Below are 18,891 nucleotides of genomic sequence, written 5' to 3'. Positions count from 1 at the left end.
TGTTTTGGAGTCTTAAGTAATTAAGGTGCCAATATTTTCTATGTCAATGGTTTTTCCAGGGTTCCTACCTATTTTTTTTGTTATAAGCAGTTTACATAGTCCGTAGTTTGTATTGGTGTTGAAATAATTCTTAATTCAATCTGATTCTCTGTTAGTGGGAAGTTCGCTAGGAGGACCATGGGTTCCGATTTGAAGGTTTTGTCATTTCCGCCTCAGATTAATATACAAACCAGTCCAATTAAGGCTTGAGTTAAGCCAAAATGACATCAATGGCTGGAAACTTCCAGTTGCCAAACCACAAAACCATCCTCCTATGACCACGCCTGGAAATCCTGCCCCTGAAAACCAGACACTGGATTTGGGACTGGGCACATGAGCACTCAAATCTGGAAACAAATTTACTGACAATTTGCTGGAGCAACTCCAACCTTTGGTGTTCAGGCATCACCACATACGCTGGTAATGATCCCCATAATAACTGTGTGTTTAAGGTATAAATAGACAAATTGACTCGTTATTGCAACGATTTTACTTTTTAATTGCAGTTTATATGTTGAGGAGCTGCAGGTGGTTGCAGAAACTCTAGTTGAATTTTGCTGGTCTTTGACTTAGATTAAAAATCAATGGAGCATATATGGTCATTATGTTGTGAGTGGTCTTATGATAAGATCAGAAATTATCAGAATAATAAATATTGAGGAGGTAACTGCAGCTCTTACTTGATCCCAGTGATCTCTTCATACAGTAAAGTTGATTTGTGACCGGTCTACTCACTAACCTCCTCTTTCTTCAGCCATAAAAGAACCATTTAAGAATCATCTTAACGTTCTAATCATTGCCGCTTGCTTCCCTGGCGGGCTGGACTGAGGGCCAGTGTCAGTTTGGCCGTGTGTGTGCGGCAAATGAAGGTATTTTATGAAATATTGATCAAGCCACAGCAACACTCGTAGCAGGAGGTTGCTGAGGGGCTGCGGACGGAAAGACCAAGGTTAATAATACAGGAAGAAAGAGTCTTTGTGGCTCAATAAATCACGTCAAATGCAGGGGCAAGGGATTTTACTGCAAAAGAAGCACAATTTCAATGTTGTTTTCAAGTGTGCGAAAAGGGTCAGCAGATAAGATGATGGAGCCATCTTGCCCCTGTAATGAGTTCCTCATTTGTTCTCCAGAGAAATCAAAACCAAAAATTGGACGTTGAATTGTGTGTTTGCGATGTCTTATTACAGTGGCACGTGTCGCTTTTATTATGGCCTGCTCCTGTATCCTATTGTTGTTTTGTCACGGTGAAGCAGCAGATTATTATCAGCCGCACTGCATCTGTGCTCACAGAGAGTTTGTCATTTTTTAACTTTCGATCTACTTCGTTTGTTCTTGGCTTGGGTTCACCAGAAATCCTGCAACAGACCTGCAAAGCCTTTTGTTCACTCCCTCCCAGTGCACTCTTTGTTCTCCCAGAACACTTGTCACACGGCCATATTAATATGTCTGCAGTGTTTCGCTTTAACAAAGTTGTATAAATCTTTTGTTTTGCAGTTGCACCAAGCGTTTCGATAGCAGGAATTGAGGCCAACTGGTATGTCGGTCAAAGAAATGTCAAGTTCCTCTGTGATGCCAGAGCGAATCCACCTGCAAGACAGTTCTCATGGGTCAGGTCAGTATCCACAACTGTCTGAGTCATATTTATATGGTCACACTCATCTCCTGCTGCCTCTACACAAAGCTTTTAGCAACCACAGATTACAAATTTCACAAAGACTTGCGGCTTAAACTGAATGACCATATTTCCTGCCCTGGCGATGTTCCTGTGCATGTTAGTCAGAAACTACACACATTCCATCTATTAATATTAAGTAGAAATCACATAGAAAACTCACATTTTCTGTTTGTTTTTGTGGTTTGCAAATAACAAACAAATATAAAAATGAAAGACGTTTAATGAAATGTTAATTAGGAATAAGGAACAAAGGGCATACAAAATGAATGCAAATATTTACACAAGTTTGGTCTCCATTTTCACGTGATTCCATAGGCATGCTACAGTTAACAGTAATAAGAGTAAACATAATAATACAGATATCACACTAGATATCCAATTCAAACAACAATGACCTGATAACTTGGGTTACTCAGAATCAATTCAGTCTGATCACTTATTATAGATATATAAACAGAAAAGCTTCACAGGTTTCATTCTAAGCACAGAATAATGCGGTGGATGTAAAAATATAAAAATAGTGGATCAGTCAAAAAGCTTTATCAATATTGCAAGTTGTTGTGGATATCAACTTTGTTGAACTTATATTTAAAAGCAGAGCTGTCTATAAATTACCTCAGAATTACCCTTAAGTCTCGACCCCCGGCACTGTTGACGGCTCGGCCCCATAGGGAAGTCTCCCGTCTATAAATAAAAGATTCCAAATGGTTCATGCCTCAGAGTTGTTGGCAGTTCTTTGTCATCATCCCGCTTTGAAAACAAGAATATGAAGCTCATTTGAGCTGACAGCACCGTTTAAGTCTAGACAGCCGAGCGCTTTATTTTCTTTTGTTTTTCTTTTCAGACTGTGAGACCTTGTGTCCGTGGAGCGCACTTGTGTTCTGTGATGGATATGCACTCAAATTGTCATGTGCGATTGTTGCAGCAGAGCATCTGAACAAACAGTGCCAGTCATAGAATACTTTTTCGCTGACGCCTCCACACTGTGTGACAAAGTTTAAAAATAATGTTTGATTTCTGCACAGGTTGGACGGAGTGATGCCCAGGGGGGTCGAGATATCAAACAACAGCTTTGCTTTCACACGCCCGCTGGAGCGCAATGACTCTGGAGTGTACCGCTGTGAAGTGACAAATGACATCGGCATGCGCAGTCAAGATGTTAACCTCTGGGTACAAGGTACAGTTACATGTTCTCTTCCTTGATTCTCTCAACGTGGGAGATTTGTTTTGGTCATTTGTTGTTTGAATTTGATCAAATCAAGCCACCACAGATTTAACCTGTCAGTAAAAAGGCCAGATCCACTTTCACACATTCTTGACAACAAACAGGAAAAGACATGCAGATAAAGAGTATTGCTACCAAATGTCAGCAGTGTATTCGTAAACATGAGATATATCGCTTGGGAAGAGTCTGGGCGGCTGCCGGGTCAGCCGAGTATCAACCCAACAAGCCCTTTTTTTGTTTTGTTTGGGGTCAGATTTCATGTTTCCTGTGTGCAGAATGTTAAAGCTTTTAAAGACGTGTTTTACTCAAGGTGATGTCACCTCATGAATTAAAGCCAATGAAGTCAATCGTTCCCAGTTATCTGGCTTACTAAATGGTAGTGATTAACAGACAAAGCTCTGTTCAGAAGACGTCGCACAGCAGGCTGAACTCCTCCTGCCAGCTTCCTCTGTCTGCTCACGCTTTGCTGCTCCAGTTCATGGTTGTAAAGTAAGGGTGTGGATCCTGAGAACTCTGCATCTGTTTTTTTTTCCTTCACTTCTCCTCTGCTTCTTTTAATCGCTCTCCAAACAAAGCAACTGCTGCTAGTGGAATCACAGTCCACTAACACGCAGTCCTCTCGGCTTCTATATGCTGGAGAAGACCCAAGAAAGCTGTCAGGCTCCATCTGTTCAGGGGCCTGGTTTGGAGTCCTGCTCCAAATGAAAGCACAGCTGACATCCTGTCCAGGAAGGACTTGCACTGAGCAATTATCTTGGCTCTCTTCAGATATTAAGAACCCGACAATGCGGCCTCTCGCATCCCTCCCCCGGTAGATAGATAGCCAGGTTTGATTGCCGCTACCACCCCCTACTATCCCCTCCCTAAGTTGCCTAGCATCGCTGTTTTGCATTCCCAAGTGTCTCCAAATCCTTGTGGCTTTTGGCTGCCTCAGTCTCAGATGATCAGAAACAGGATTGCAGATGTTCATAACCTACATGATGTTTAAATGCAACCTCCAGGCCAGTGGATGATGACAGACAATGATGGTTACTATGTGTACGTCATTGGTCCTTCATCTGTGTCCATCATGTTAGTGGCCCCCGGCTCGTACCCTAGACAACTGCACGTAATTAGATTCTCAATTTCACAAACTTTCTCCATCATTTGGACAGCTGAGGAGTAGCATAAGAACATTTAAACATTGTTATATTTCATTCACAGTACAGTCTGAATGGGTGAGCTTCAAAGCAGCACTAGGGAATGAGAAATTAGAACATGGTAATTAAAGCAAGAGAGAATGTACATTTAAAAGCCTTGGCTAAGTTTTATCCTGTTTTAACTCTCATTGTTAAGTTGAAATCAAGTTAATTAAAATTTGTATTGTACTGTTAACATGAAATTATTCTTCTGTGTTGACTGAAAGAATCTATTTGAAATATGAATTTCAATTGAAACAAAGGCAAACTTTTAGATGACTTAACATTTTTATTGTAGCATAACTTTCAATTACAAGTTGACTGACTTCGAATGTTTAACATCGTAATATAATTTACCAAAGTGCCCCACTTCATGTCAGTATTTAAAATGCTTCTATTTTGGTGTAGAAGAACTCCATGAAATGAGAATAATGAACTCTACCCAGCAAAGAACATTGAAACCAAGACAGGTCAGATCAGATTAAGCCAGTACTTTTATCCAAATGACTCTCAATGAAAGAGGCATCGAGCACTAAGGACCCACACCGCTTAATCCCTTATCCGAGTTGAACCGCCTGACCCTAGTCTATCCTGATTTACATTGATGTCCTTATTTTAGTTTTAATAGAAATGAGATGGGGTTTTTTTGGGACACATTTTCAAATGATTTTCTTGCACTGCTGACGCAGGCTGAGCCAGACGGGTCTCCCCCCTCCTCTCTGAACCATCGAACGGCAGTATCAGGCTGCTCTTAGCCATCAAGACTCCAGGTCAGAGTGGAGACACTTATCCTGACCTTGTGCTCTCTTCATGGGTCTGGCAGCTTTCAGAATCGCTGGCCACCAGAGGACAGAATCAGACGCAGGATCCTCACATCGATCACAGTGTTTCATCTTCTCACATGACTTCCCCACAGCGGGGTTAGGAAGGAAACAGGGGAAGAGCTGATCACACCCCACTTAGGTGCTTAGAGTGCAGATCTTCTGTCCCCAGATCCCTCTTGAGGACTTAACCTTTTCCTGCTCCGTGGTAACCTGTGAAGTGCTCTTCAGACAAAAACAAATACTTCTACTTTCCGCTGTTTCCTTAAGCCTGTTGACTTTACTCATCGCTCCAGATAAGATATCACGTTTGTAAAACAGCCGAAAATACAGAAGAAAATGCACTTTTCAACACTTCAGCTCTATGGAACACTTCGACCTAGAATTCATGAACACGCACTTCAGCTAAAAACATCTGTCATGACAAGATTCAAAAAGTTCTTCAACTATATTTAAAAGAAATGAAACTGCTGTGTCAGACTCACCTCTTAACCATTGTGTTACCTCTGGATCAATGTGACCTGGAGGCCCACAGACAAATGTGTTTGAAGTATCCCTTGTTATGTTAGGGATACCACAAACGCATGACCCTGAGATAAGACAAGTTTGGTGTTCAGATGCTTATGGAAGTGTACTGTATCTATGTTGAATGGTTGAATTTTCAACCATTTTTTTTTTTATTCAGTAATTCATATATTGAAAGATTAAGATAAAGATATGTTTTTATTGAATAACTTAATTAAATAATTGTACATTTAAAAAGTTAGAACTAGTTTTTCAAATAATGTAATTAAATAAAGCAAAAATATATATTATATTTCCAATCATTTAAAAGGATTTCCCTAAATTCAATATTTTAAAATGCATAGCCTTTTATTTATATAATATAAATATAAATATAAAATGTTGGTATGATAGTGCCAAAGGAGTACAGAGCTACTTGTTTGAACTTGATCAGCTAATCTTCACAATAACATTTTCATATTGAATTTAAGAAGGCTATGAATTTAAAAAAGAAATGAGAAAATGTATTGAGGCTAATACAAATTCAATCTAATACATTTTTTTTTTTTTAATGATTCACTGCTTGAAAAATAGCAACAACATTAATCAAGTGTACACTGATATACTTCCACACATGATCGCTCAGGCAGATTTTAAGTTAAAAGCATGATTAAAAATAGCAACAGCTACACTCAGTGAGTTTTAACTGTTAAGAATTAGACAAATCAAATCATCACCGAAAATATGATGAATAATTGTAGTAAAATGTTGCACAGTGCTGCTTTAATCAGTCCTTAAAAAAAAGCATGGTATAGTAACGTAAGTAAATGTAGCTTCTTACCTTCCATATGCATGCAAAATGAACAAAAAAAGACTAAACTAAACTCAAAAAAAAAAAGTTATCCTCGTGATGTGTCAGATCACAACCAGCTGGACATTGTTGCTCTCCTTGCAATACTGCCAATGTCTACTGTGGTGTTTCAACATTATTCTGCTGGCAATGAAATGTAGAACACGAAGAACAACGGTACTGAATACAAACATGTAATAATGTTTATTTCTTGTGCATTTTTCTCCCTTTCCATCTTTCCCAGATCCTCCCCCCACCACAACCTCTCCCAGCACCACAGCACCAGCCCGCCACGGCACCTCAGGATCAGGCACGGCTGTGGACCAGCAGCGAGCACTGTTCACTTCCCCAACCCTGGCCTCCCTGCCCGATGGCAGCCTGGCCACCATCGTCGGCGGCGCTGTCGGAGGAATTCTCATCCTGATCCTTCTCCTCATACTGGGTGGGTTCTGCTTCATGCGTCAGCGCAGAACCTTCCGGGGCGACTACTACACGAAGCAGTACCTGGGACCCTCTGACATGCAGAAGGAGGCTCAGCTGGATGTTCTGCAGCCACATGAGCTGCAGGAGGTCTACGGTGACAAGATAAGCAAAGGCAGCCAAGAGCTGAAACCCAAACTGGGCGGGGACATCATCTATCCAGACTACACCCCAGAAATCAAGGATAGAGACGACTGGACCGACAAGGGGGACAACCACAGAGGCGTCAAGGAGGGAAACTACTACTCTGACCACTACAACAACCAAAACATGCACCCATGTTGGCCCCCCGTGCACAGCACAGGCGTGTCCAACGGCTCTCCGTACATGCCGGAGGACTGCTATGACAATGGCACGGAGAGTGACTACGTGTCACACATGGACGGATCGGTGATTTCGCGCAGGGAGTGGTATGTTTGAGGCGGAGGCCGAGACTAAACTTGCATAGCCGAGTCGTTTTCAGGTCAAGGACAAAAGCCCAGCTCAGTTTCACAAAGACTGCTGTGAAGGAAGTGACTCGGCCTTGATTGTAACCACTCCACCTGGTGGAGGCGTTGGTGTATTCTGTTACACTGTGTAGCCTCCTCTCGAGGCTGCAGCAACACTGGAGACTACATGGTTTGCGATGGCTCCGCAAAGCTTCAGTGAAGGTTTTCTATTCCGCTTGAAAGTGCGTACACCTGTCCCCCGGCACAGGTCACAGGTCACATGTTCAGACCCTTGTTAGTCAAGTATTTCAACCCCCTGCTGCCATAAACCTCCTTGTGGCATTTTAAAACCATTGTTTGTTTCCACATGGGCATTATTCCACATCTGCTGCAGTCTTTCAAAGCAGCCAGATCACAATGATGGATTCATGTTAAAGGGAAAGTGAGCTAAAAGGGAGCGCGGTGGAACAATCTTGACACGTGCTGAGTTCAGTTCTAATTTGGGCTGCAGAACCTCACAACCTTGACACTTAAACATCAAAATGTTTGTTTGAAAACCTTTCACTGGATCGTAACAATCAACCGCTATATCAGTTCTATGCTAGCACTTTTACAGCAGCACTTCTAAAGCTATTCATTTAATTTGATGAACATCACAAATCGAATTTTAAACATTTTCAATATATGCATCACTTACGTTGTCAACATCTTTTTTACTATCCTACATTTTTTTCTTCTTTCCTTTTCTACTTCTTCATGTCGGAAATAAGGCCAAGGATAAATTCTGACTCATTTTTAGTAGTTTTCTCTGATAGACATCCAATATGTTTGTAGTAAGGCTAAACATTAGCAAACACACCTTAATAACTATAAGTCCGTCTTATTTCTTCTGTTTTTACAACATCCATTTGATTCTTTCTGAGAATATTCGTTACTAGCTATCTAATTAGCTTTCTAGTGTACAGAGACAAAGAGTTTGGATTTTCTTAGCTCAATTTATAATGAATCCCCTCACTCGTGAACAAGTCCAGCTGGATCTAGATCTTATTCCGCAGCAAAAAACTACTTCAACTGTAGTTCTTCCAGATGTCAAAATGATTTGTGATGTTGTGCAGCCCTGGTTCTGGATGTTAATATCAGCCTTTTGTTGTGTCAAAGTGCTGGATGAACAAGTTTGTATTAACAGCTGTCTCGCACATTAAGGCAGCCAAAACTCTGCTTCACTCTTCACCGCTTTCCGCGTGATAACAGGCTGCGTCCTGGCCGCATTTCTGTCTGGAACCCCGATTCGTCATTATCCTTTTTTTATTTCAAACACACCATCAAAGTGGAGCGTTATAAGCGCCAGATGTGACGATCACAGCTGTCATCATGTGAAGCTATGTGGCTCTGTGACGCGCCAAACAGTCGTGACTCATAACGGTAAATAAAATAAGTGAAATATTTGTTGATGGAGCGACGCTGCGGCTCATGTGTTCCATCTCCAGCTCCGCTCTGATTATTCAAATGGCTCACAACACTCTTGGAAACTACTCTGTAGCCGACGTCACCGCTGATCTCAGAACAGTCTGGCGCCGGCTCCCGGAGGATCACCACTGTTCATGGAAACTAGAAATTTAATCCACCGCTCAGTAAAAAAAAAACACTGTTCCTTGAGGGATTTCTATATATTTTTCTCTGTTCCTACAAACAACAAACCCCAGCTTGACATCACCAGTGATCTCATCTCTTCCTGAGCCTTTCCACCATGATACAGGATCAAAGTGGCCTCAGTAGGTCTGCATACAAATGTCCTTGTTTAGTCCGCCAGTGAAAGTAAAAGAGCCTAATTGTGTGAGCGAGTGTTGGGAGGGGTGTATTTTAAGCTTGTCTTATTGGGGGGTTTTATAGATGGTGGTTTTGCTCTCTTTACGTTCACCCTTCTCCACCCTCGCTCACAGCTCTGCCAGGATTTGGCGTTTAGATGTCTGAGAATAAACTGCTTTAATCTGGCCACACTCTTACATGTATAGCTCACACAGCTGGACTCCACTGCTTATTAACTTCCCCTCCTCTACTCATCACTTTTGAAGACAGTGCTAATCTCGTGCTCCTTATGACAGCTGATATAATTCATCCATTCTTAAAACAGCAGGTCTTTTTGTTTCCTGACGAGACTATATCACTAACTCTGAGCTCTGTTGTTTTGTTAACGGAATGTTTAGTGTTAACATGTAGTTTTTATTCCCAAATCTCTCACTTTAAACTGATCTTTCTTGCAACTTTTTCATTGGCCCGTTATTATGTCTCTTCCCTTTTTTGTCTCTGTAGCTGGTCATGCAACATCTAAAAAACAACTCTTCCCTGAAAGTAAACATGTATTTATTTATTTATTTTTCATGTTTCTGGCTTTGCTAACAATTAGCAACCACGAACCTTCTTTTCTAATACTCCCATTGTATTAAACATTTGAGTTCTTCCGTTACTAAACTGTTGTCGTTCACAGATGTTTATTAAAAAAAGTAGCCACAAGCTAGCAAATAAACCGAACACCAGGAGTTTAGATTTTAAGCTAACTGACATTCTTATCATTTAGATAAGCAGTCAGGTTTTTAGCAAGCTGAGAACATGCTGGTTGCCAAAGGTTAGCATTACTAGAAACGCATCCTATAAAAGGAAAGAAAACTGTCTGAAAAAGCACTTTTCTGTCCCTCAACCAATCCTCTTCCACAACCTCAACCTCAAAACAGTGTATCTGTGAAGGTTCTTATTCATGATGGTCGTGGTTATCCAAGAGGTTCAAAAGCGAGTCAACTGGACTGTGTAGTTTCTAGAGTTTCTGAAATCGAAGAAGCTGCTCGGATGAGCTGCGAAACGTCTTCCTAGAAACTCTACACAATCCAGTTGACTCGTTTTGGAACCTCGGACTTAAAACGGCGTACCAGTTTCAAATACCTTCGTGTTGTCAATAATTCTCCCCTTTCAAGTTGTCAGATTTGAAGCCTAATTCAAATGTCACGTTAGCAAATCATTTGAGTGTTGAGTAGAATGTTCAACTTTATTCAAGTTTCTAACCAGATTTAGAGTCGAGTTTGGAACTTCTTCCTTCGCCCCTAAGGAGTTAATCCCATGAATTCTTAATCAGAATGAAGTCAGGACTGCACCGTAGAAGCTTCCTTTTTTTATTTACATGACTTTGTTTAATCTAGGATTTGTATTGCTGTGAGCTGACGTCAGTTTTTATTGGAGAAAACACGAGTGATCGTTTGTACCTGTGGCTATGCTATCCGCCCAAATCTCTATGAAGTTCACTAAAAGCTTTAACCAAGACCTTACCTTGCAAGATATTTAAGCATAACAATAAAGAAATAAAATAACAGATTGTAAAAACTATTTTTCTACAAAGATGACCAGCAAAGGCCCGTCTGTTGTCAAGTAAACCAAAGAAATAAATGCGGTAAATTATCTGTGTATTCAGTTTTCTGTTAACTTTCCACTTGTGAGATGATTTCACGACGCAATAAAATGAACCTGAATTCGAGACCTAACCGTCACTACATACTCGTCATCTGGTGGTTGAACTAGAAGTTAGTGAAAATATATTACAACTTAACTGAGACACAAGAAACTGAAACTGTTTGTTGTTCAATCAGTATTTCACCACCATAAACAGTGTGAGAAGTGTATGTCATGCACAGGAGTCACATTTGCCACGTATAAGTACCCTGTTTTGGCTCAAACCAAACTGCTGTCTCTAAACCTTTTCAGTGATATATGTTTGTTGTTCTGCCCGCCAAGTTAAGTTATTTGCTGCCAGCATTGCTTATGTTTATAAAACATGTACATATTGCTTATAGCTTAGCATGATCTAGGTTGTTGTTTGAGTCCTGTACAGTTTTTCTTTTTTCTTTTTTGAGTCCAATACTGGAGAGTTGGTGCCTTAGACGGGCTGCACGGGAGCGAAATATAAATGTCGACAACAATGGCGGACCGGCCCCTTAAATGAGTCTTCCATTGATATTTAAGATCTTTGACTAGAGGTTGATGCCACGCCTTATTCACTCTGACACATGTAACAAGTTAGTTACTGAGGAATTCTTTTAGAACATTTATTTTGGGTTTCAAGTTGAGCCAGGCTGAGAGAAAATATTGTTTTCCTGTAAATACGCTGGCTTTTGTGTTTTTGTTTTTTTATTGAGAAATGTTCTGATTTTCTAGTGCGGCATTTGTTTCACTACATTTCGGTTCCTGACCAATGATTTTGTACGCTGTAATGAGTGACTGATGTCTCAGAAGGGAGGTTTGCTAGACTGTAGGTTGTTTTCTTTGCAATAAAACATTGCACTCACAACTGTCATCCTGTTTTTTTTTTTGATTTCATGATATTCTGTGTTTATTTCTGCTCCTAATTTCTTTAATGGCGGGCCGGAGAGTATCCAAACTACTTTGAGCAAGAGGTGAAAGACACCACCACGTATTTGTGCCGTGTTTTTATCATCTACGTTTCCAGTCGTTAGAAGTGGATTCATTTTGAATCAACATCCTGGGTCTTCACTGACCCCCTCGACCTCATGTTTTCCAGACGTCCAAAAGGTGGCAACAATTAATCCTAATCAGAGACTGAGCCCGGCACCGGTTGTCAATCACTCAGCTTTCAAAAATAAATAATGGCCGCATCAACCATGTGCCGAACAGACTTCTTCACCATCGTGAAGGTGTTTGATTGAAGTCAATCAGATCTACAGGGATTTAGGAGGATTCTCAACATGTGCTGACTTCTGGCAGCGACACAACTGCACAGTCTCTCTCAGTCAAAACTTCACATGTTCAATTCTTGATTTTAAGATTATAGTCACCTTTACTTAATTTAGTTGTGATCTATGGAGGTGGATTTGATTCTTTATCGTTCAATCAAAACATAAAAGTTGCTTCAATCAAAACATTTAATTCTTTTTGTGTTTTAATCAAACATTTTTGATGTCATTAAAAAGTCATCTTTTTGTGTTGAGGCAAATTATGGATGATACAATTGTGTCTTAAAAAAGCAAAAAGCAACTTCAATTTAAATGGGTTTTTTTAAATGGAAAAAGTCCAACGTTTTTACAAAACAATCAAAGAAATATTGACTTTAAACAAATGATAAAAGCAATAATAATTACTAAGAACATTATAAGGTAAAATATATCAAGTCCGTTTGAAAAACAAATGAAAAGTAGGGAAACATGACACAAATTTAATGGAATTAAAAAATGGATGCACTAAAGAATGAGGAAAAATGTTTTAAAGAAAAGTTTGTTGATACAAATAAGCGTTTTGTTTCTTTTAAATTTCAATAGTAATCATCTTTTAGGTGGAAAATATATGCTTTGATACGTTGTTCATCATTTTGTCTCAAATACCTTTTTTGCCTTCGAATTGTTCATAAAAGATCAAATAAATGTGTTCGGCTGAATCAGCACAATGTAGCTAACGGTTAACACGGCAAAACCTTTTTGAAGTAGATCATTTACTTCTGTTGAAAATGGTTTCCTGATCCTGTTCATTTGAATAAAACAGATTGAATCTCTAAAAGTCAACGACTGGCCTCTTAGACACTGGATATGTTGGTGGCTAATAGCTAGCATCACTGTCAGACATTACACTGTCAAAAATCAAAGTATTACCATTAGATTAGAATACAAATCAAGAGAATTTGGTTGCTTGTTTCAAGAACAGTAAATAAAAATACTACTATTAACCCTAGCGTTGCCTCTGGGTCCAGGTGACCCGGTGGTCGAAAACAAATGTGTTTGTGGTATTCCTTGTGTTGCCTCTAAGTCAAGGTAAACGACCTCCCTGGCTTCCAGAAATAAATATGCAGGTCCATTGTGACGCGATGAAAAGAAACTGGGGTGTGAGAGGAAAATGAAGGGCATCGAGAGGGTTAAATAGCTCAAGAGGTTTTGACCATCATAATGTTGTGGCCGACTCTGTACATTCCTGCTTGTTTTGAATCAACAGGACATTGTGACAATGACTCAGTGATTGTTGTTTCGAGTTTCAAACAACCAAATTCATCAGTTGAAGCTCAAAAGTCGACTCGTGTTTGGAAAACAAGGACAAATCTGCAGCTTTGATCATCAAGATGACGCCAATCGAACTTCCTTTCGCCTCCCTCCTTTAGTCCGACGCCTCTTATCTGAAGGGCCGAGGGGAGGACGCTGATTAAAGGGGTCAATAGGAGCAGGAGGTCTGGTCAGATGGATTTGGGTTGGGTCAGGAGGCAGGAGTCTTGGAGTAGGGCAGACTGAGTTCAGTCTTTGATTGAGACGAGATGTCGATATATCTGGTTACATTTTACAACTCACTCCTCGTTTGATCTGTAGGAGGGTTTTAGGTCAGACATCAACACTGTTTTGAGGGGACTTCCACAGAAAGATGGGAGTGGAAGGTGTGTTACAATTATCACGGGATAACTCTCCTCTTTCTCACTCGCTCTGCATATGTGAGGTACAATGAGCTTGACATCTGTTGGGCAGGGATGAGCACAGACAGTCCATAGCATAACTCCAGAAGGAATTCTAGAAAGAATTCCCAAGTGAAAAACATTTAAATTAAGCAATTGGACAATTTTTGTGTGTTTCTGACACCAACCTCTAGTTGGAATTCATGTCCTGACTGGAGTGTCAAGGAGTGACAGAAAGGATGATTGAGGCAACATTGTACAAGGAATATGGACTCTGTTGGTGATAAGGAAAGGGGTTCAGAGTATAACAATCCTGTAGCAGAGGGTTAATTTATAAGGATGGGTCGAGGGGTTTATGAAGGTTTGTCCAACAGGAAGGATACCGATATCAGACTAGACTGTTAAGGTAACATCTCATAGCTAGAGAGAGAGTTAGTGGTTGGTTGAAAGCCATAGGGTTGAATCCCAATAGTGCTAACCAGGGTGGGCCCTTAGGCTCGGTCATTGTTGCTTCATGCGTAAGTCATTTTAGACAAAAGCTTCAACGTAAAGAAGTGTAATATAGAGGATCTGAGTAGATGAAGAACTCTGCTCTCACTCACTCCTTGCATCTTGTGAAACAACCTGTGATCAGTGTCCACACGTTGTCCTTTGTCGTGGTCATCCGTCTCTGTCGCCTGCAGCCACTCGCACTGTCCTCACCTGTGATTGGGACCAACTGACCCGTGTCACCCGACTCTCCAGTCAGCACCCTTTCCATCACCTTTTCCTTTCCTGTCACACCTGCAGCCACCGATGACCACCCACACCCTCGTGTTTGTCCCGTCGGTGGATTCATCACACCCCGACGATGCCCCGAAAACATTTGCAGAGGAATTTACCATGGCATCCCTAAATCCAGGCCCTCCTCCTCTAAGTGCCTGGGTTTAATCTCCCGCGTTAACCTGGCTTTGGAGGTGACAGGAACACTATTGGCGTGGTTTGTTTAGCAAAGTGACAATCGTCCCCCCAAGTCCAGATTAAAACCAGAAGGAGAAACCGGATACTTAATCCTCTGTGGCATGTTGGTCAGAAAACTCCTGGACTTTCATCACTTGAGGGTCCGCACTGCCGCAGTCCAGGTCTAGCCTCTGTTATGGCAGTGTTGCCTGACTGGGATAACCCCGCTCTAATCCATCACTGCTACTATCTGCAAGTTAGTGCAGGCTGCCGGGAAGGGGGGTGCAAATAAGGCCGTGTTGGTGGGCTTGGGTTACCTTTTCTTTCTTCCATAGGTTTTTGGCAGCATTTTTTCACACTTAATGAATCTGTCAACAATTGTCTTTAGTTCTGTTACCCCCCACCACTCTACTACCACCACTCTAGCACCACTTCCCAAATATTCTACCAGTTGATTTCTCTCTTCTCAGTGGTTCCGACCACAGTCCAGGGCAGTTCTTCTTCTGTGCTTCCTGGCTCATACCCTCCGATTGATAGCTAATGAAGGCGTGCCCTACAGCGGGGGGCACACATCAAAGACCCCAGCTGACTGAGCCGAACTGACAAAATTGTTTGAGCTCATGGGTTCGGAAATAATGAAATGTTGCAGAGGGGTGGGAGAGGTGCCGGGCAGTTACAACAAAAATGTTGTCACATGGCCAGAGGTCCCGCCGGACGCTCCGCCAGGTTTGAAGTGTGCGACAGCGATGGCCGAGCAACGCGTGGAATGAAAACATCAGTCGCCATCGGACGGAAAGTGATGTGAGGATCTCACAGCAGCAAGAGTTGTCAAGATAATGAGGTTAGAGTTTGGAGTTGACTGAGAACCGACTGGTCCTAGTGAGGTTTGCTTAAAACAAAGAAGCTATTTAAGAGTCATTCTTGTGTCAAAAGAAACACCTGGGTGTCTTATCTTTGAATTAATGGTTGTTCTTAAAACAACAATTATACCTCTAAAACTTAGATGAGTATTTTAAATTTACTTCTCGAGATAAATACATTTAGTTTTCTACAAGGCTAGTAGGAAAGCAGCCAAAAGAAAGAGGCCCAGACTTTCTTTACCTCAGAAACAGGAAAGTCTGAGACATTCCCAGTCCAACCAGTACCGTATTCTTTACAACCTGTCCTGGGTCTGCCCCTGGACCCCCCCCCCCTCCCCAGGCAGGAGTCAAGAAGGTATTTGCCTTAAAGATTCCAGAGCCCTTTGGTTTTTTTTAATGTAGAGGTGACCTTGGTGCTGCTAGACACTTACAGAGTTGCTGGGTTGAAACCTTCCTGGATCTGTTTTCTTCCAACGTGAATTCCTTCAGCACTAATCACTATCACACCAAGGGCTAATGGCTACAGTGTAAAAATGGATCCTGGCTTCCCAAGAACCCCTGAAAAAAAAGTCAGTCAATTAATGATGACATACAAGTCAAGTGTCCATCACGTAAAGTCATGTATTAAATATCTTGGAGCATATGTACATCTGTCTTTTGCTGTCAACAATGGGAAAAAGCACATGACAGCTCCAGGCAGACGATCTAGGAAATGACACAAACTATCGAACCAGTACATTTCCTCTCCGGTTCATGTTCTGTGTTAAACTTGACTCACAAGAATCCTTACACTGGCGCTCGGTCTCCACTTTCCATAATCCTTTTGTTGTTTTTCTGGCCACAATTGAAGGTTTGCAGATGCAGTTCACCGGCCAGTCACTCGCAACACTCGGGTGCGAGACAGAGGTCAGACACGAGGCGTCGCGACTGAACTTTGATTACGTTCCATCGTTAAAACCAGATCCAGCTGAGAGGGTCACGGATGGTCCCGGGGCGGAGATAAAAAAAACCTGCTGGAGGAAAGACAAAGACTCTTATAAGACAGAGTTTGTATATTTATGAGAATCCGCCACATTTGTTTTTAATATCACATGTGCTTTTTCCACGGCTTCAACTTTTCATGCTCCCAAAAGATCAGAATTGTTCAAATGATCAAATACATCACAGTATTGGAACTACTGCATCCTCCCAGTCGTCGATGTGGCTTCAATGCAAGGCAACAAAACACTTCCTGTTAGAGACGTCCTTTCCTGTGAAGGAAACAAGGTCCGTTTGTAGAGGCAGTCAAGACTTTTGTTGCCATGAATGAACCGTTTAATCCTGAGTCTGCAAAGCTGACACCGTATATTAGTGTTCCGTTGAAATGACTAATTGTGTGTTAACAATTTAAGTGATCTAAAAAGTCTGTAAGTCTGTAATAAAAATGACGGACGTGCTGTGTGTGAATGTGTTTTTCCATTTTAAATTAAATTTATTTTTTAGTTTTGAGTGGGACTTCATTTTCCAACTCAATCAACACTTGACAACTTGCCACAATATTATTTTTTTGACAACACCCTATGTTCATTCTCATGGAGTTTTGATCATTTGTAATGTCAGCAAAACATTATTGATATTTAACTTGTCTTATCACATCACAATACTATACTAACCCAGGGCCGTCAACTCCAGCTGACTCATTCCTTGTACAGTCAGAGCAAAAGAAGACGTTGGTCAAAAACGTCCCTCTCCTCAAACCTCAGACACACGCGTCTTTTATTAGAAACTACGTGTCACCTGGAGCCGACCCATGTGCGGTTTGTCTGGTTGAACCTCCCTCACAAACGGACAAGAGCGTCTTTGTGCTGAGACAATGTGGTCTTCATGTCTGAGCTTCATTGTCTGTGAGCTTTTTCTCCGAGCTCCATTCACAGATCCTCCTCCGCTGCAGCGTGAGGCTGCGCTTCTCACTGCTGACTCAGAAAGTTTCGCAAATGAAAGCACTGAGAGCAGCATATCGTGTTGCAAAATATGAAATTAAAGTGGGATGATGGAGTGCTTTCCTCCGGGGCCTGATAAATAAGGTATAAACATACAGACTCCGGTGCCAAGATGATGAGGAAAATATCCGGCTGATCATTCCTCCTCTCTGGCAGAGTGACCAAAACAAACCTGCGGATTTGTTTCCAGACACAGTTTTATCAGACATTTTTAAGTGTTTTTCCTGACGTACGGTGGGTTCATGGCGCTCTGGCTCTGATCAGAATGGGTGGGCGGTCGTGTCACCACGCCATGAGAAGGAGACCCCCACGTCCTCGGGCATTATTCTGCAGTGCTGGAGCAGATATAATCTCCAGTGAATTTTAATCCCTACAAAACAATGCAATGTTCCCTGGGAAATGTCAGTCGGCTGAAAAAATAAAATAAAATAACAAATGTTTCCAAAAAGTGGAACTGGAAACAAAAGAAGGACATCGTGGATTAATAAAAATAGATAACGTTACACAGTTTCTCATTTTCTCTCTTTTTTTCTCTCTTACAAATAGAGCTCAGCCGCCCAGAGGAGACTCAAGTGGAACTGCAGCTACACAAGTTATGGTGAGAAGCCAATGGTTCCATTCGATATCCACACATATGACCTGGAAAAAGTATTTTGACACCATAAACATAAATATAATATAATATAAACAACACCTGACAAATTCTTCCTTCAAAAACCGAGTTCATGCTGGTGTTGTTTTATCCTGAAAAGATCAAATCAGGGAAGTCGATTCTCAATCCGTTTCTGATTGTCTTGCTCTGGCCTGAGGTCGCTTTGGTCTGTTTTTACTCTTCAGTCGCATGTCTTCTCTGCTCCTCGACTAAACCCCAAATATTTCTTTGGCAAAAGAGCCGAAAGAAACATCATCTATCACTTTTCAGAGACGCCTCTCTATCCGTGGCACGTCAGACGTCTCTTGGTATTTTTACACCAGATTCAGCTGCTGGCGTCGGTCAGCTGCGACGGAGCCATCGACGGTCACTCCGCTGGTGCGAGTCAACAGCCGGGGCCGACTGCTACCACCAGCTGTGTCCATTTGTGCACGGCTGCTGTCACGTGACCCGGGCGCCTCATGTCGGACCACCTCTGGTGTCCTGGGAGAAGTTCAGTGATCCACTCTTAGATTTGAAGTTTGGGTTTTTATCGCTCCAACTTACTTGCTACTTTTACTTCCAGACTCTCATCCAACAAGAGGAGCGATTCTGACGGCGACGGATGGTGCTGTCGCACTCAGCTGTTCTGCCGAGTGATGTATCACCAGGACTCCAGCTTACAGTCGGGACATGTGCCGCTTTGTTACAACAACATCAGCACGGCCTTAACATTTCTGATTTATAGCTGTGATTTACTGCCACGCCGTACAAAGCACTCCTACATCTAACGCAGATTTGGAACTGAATTATTACAGAGTACCAGCTCTTTGTTGTCCGACAGCTCGCTTTATTACT

At 41.6% G+C, this 18,891-nt stretch overlaps 1 protein-coding gene across 1 annotated transcript in view; it reads left to right on the top strand.

Annotated features, from left to right (window-relative positions):
* The window catches only part of nectin3a (nectin cell adhesion molecule 3a), a 28,157-nt gene extending 19,854 nt beyond the window's left edge, over window positions 1-8,303 (top strand). The window contains exons 4-6 of the mRNA XM_087795644.1: window positions 1,534-1,651; window positions 2,740-2,891; window positions 6,537-8,303. Coding sequence (XP_087651770.1) covers window positions 1,534-1,651; window positions 2,740-2,891; window positions 6,537-7,192 — 926 coding nt within the window. The 3' untranslated portion in view covers window positions 7,193-8,303. The remainder of the gene's footprint in view (window positions 1-1,533; window positions 1,652-2,739; window positions 2,892-6,536) is intronic.
* The last annotated feature ends 10,588 nt before the right edge of the window (window positions 8,304-18,891 follow it).

Source organism: Callionymus lyra, chromosome 7 (genome assembly GCF_982586985.1).
Source record: "Callionymus lyra chromosome 7, fCalLyr1.hap1.1, whole genome shotgun sequence".
Taxonomy (NCBI): Eukaryota; Metazoa; Chordata; class Actinopteri; order Syngnathiformes; family Callionymidae; genus Callionymus; species Callionymus lyra.
The sequence above is the reverse complement of the archived record's forward strand: the minus strand, read 5'-3'. Positions and strand labels throughout refer to the sequence as shown.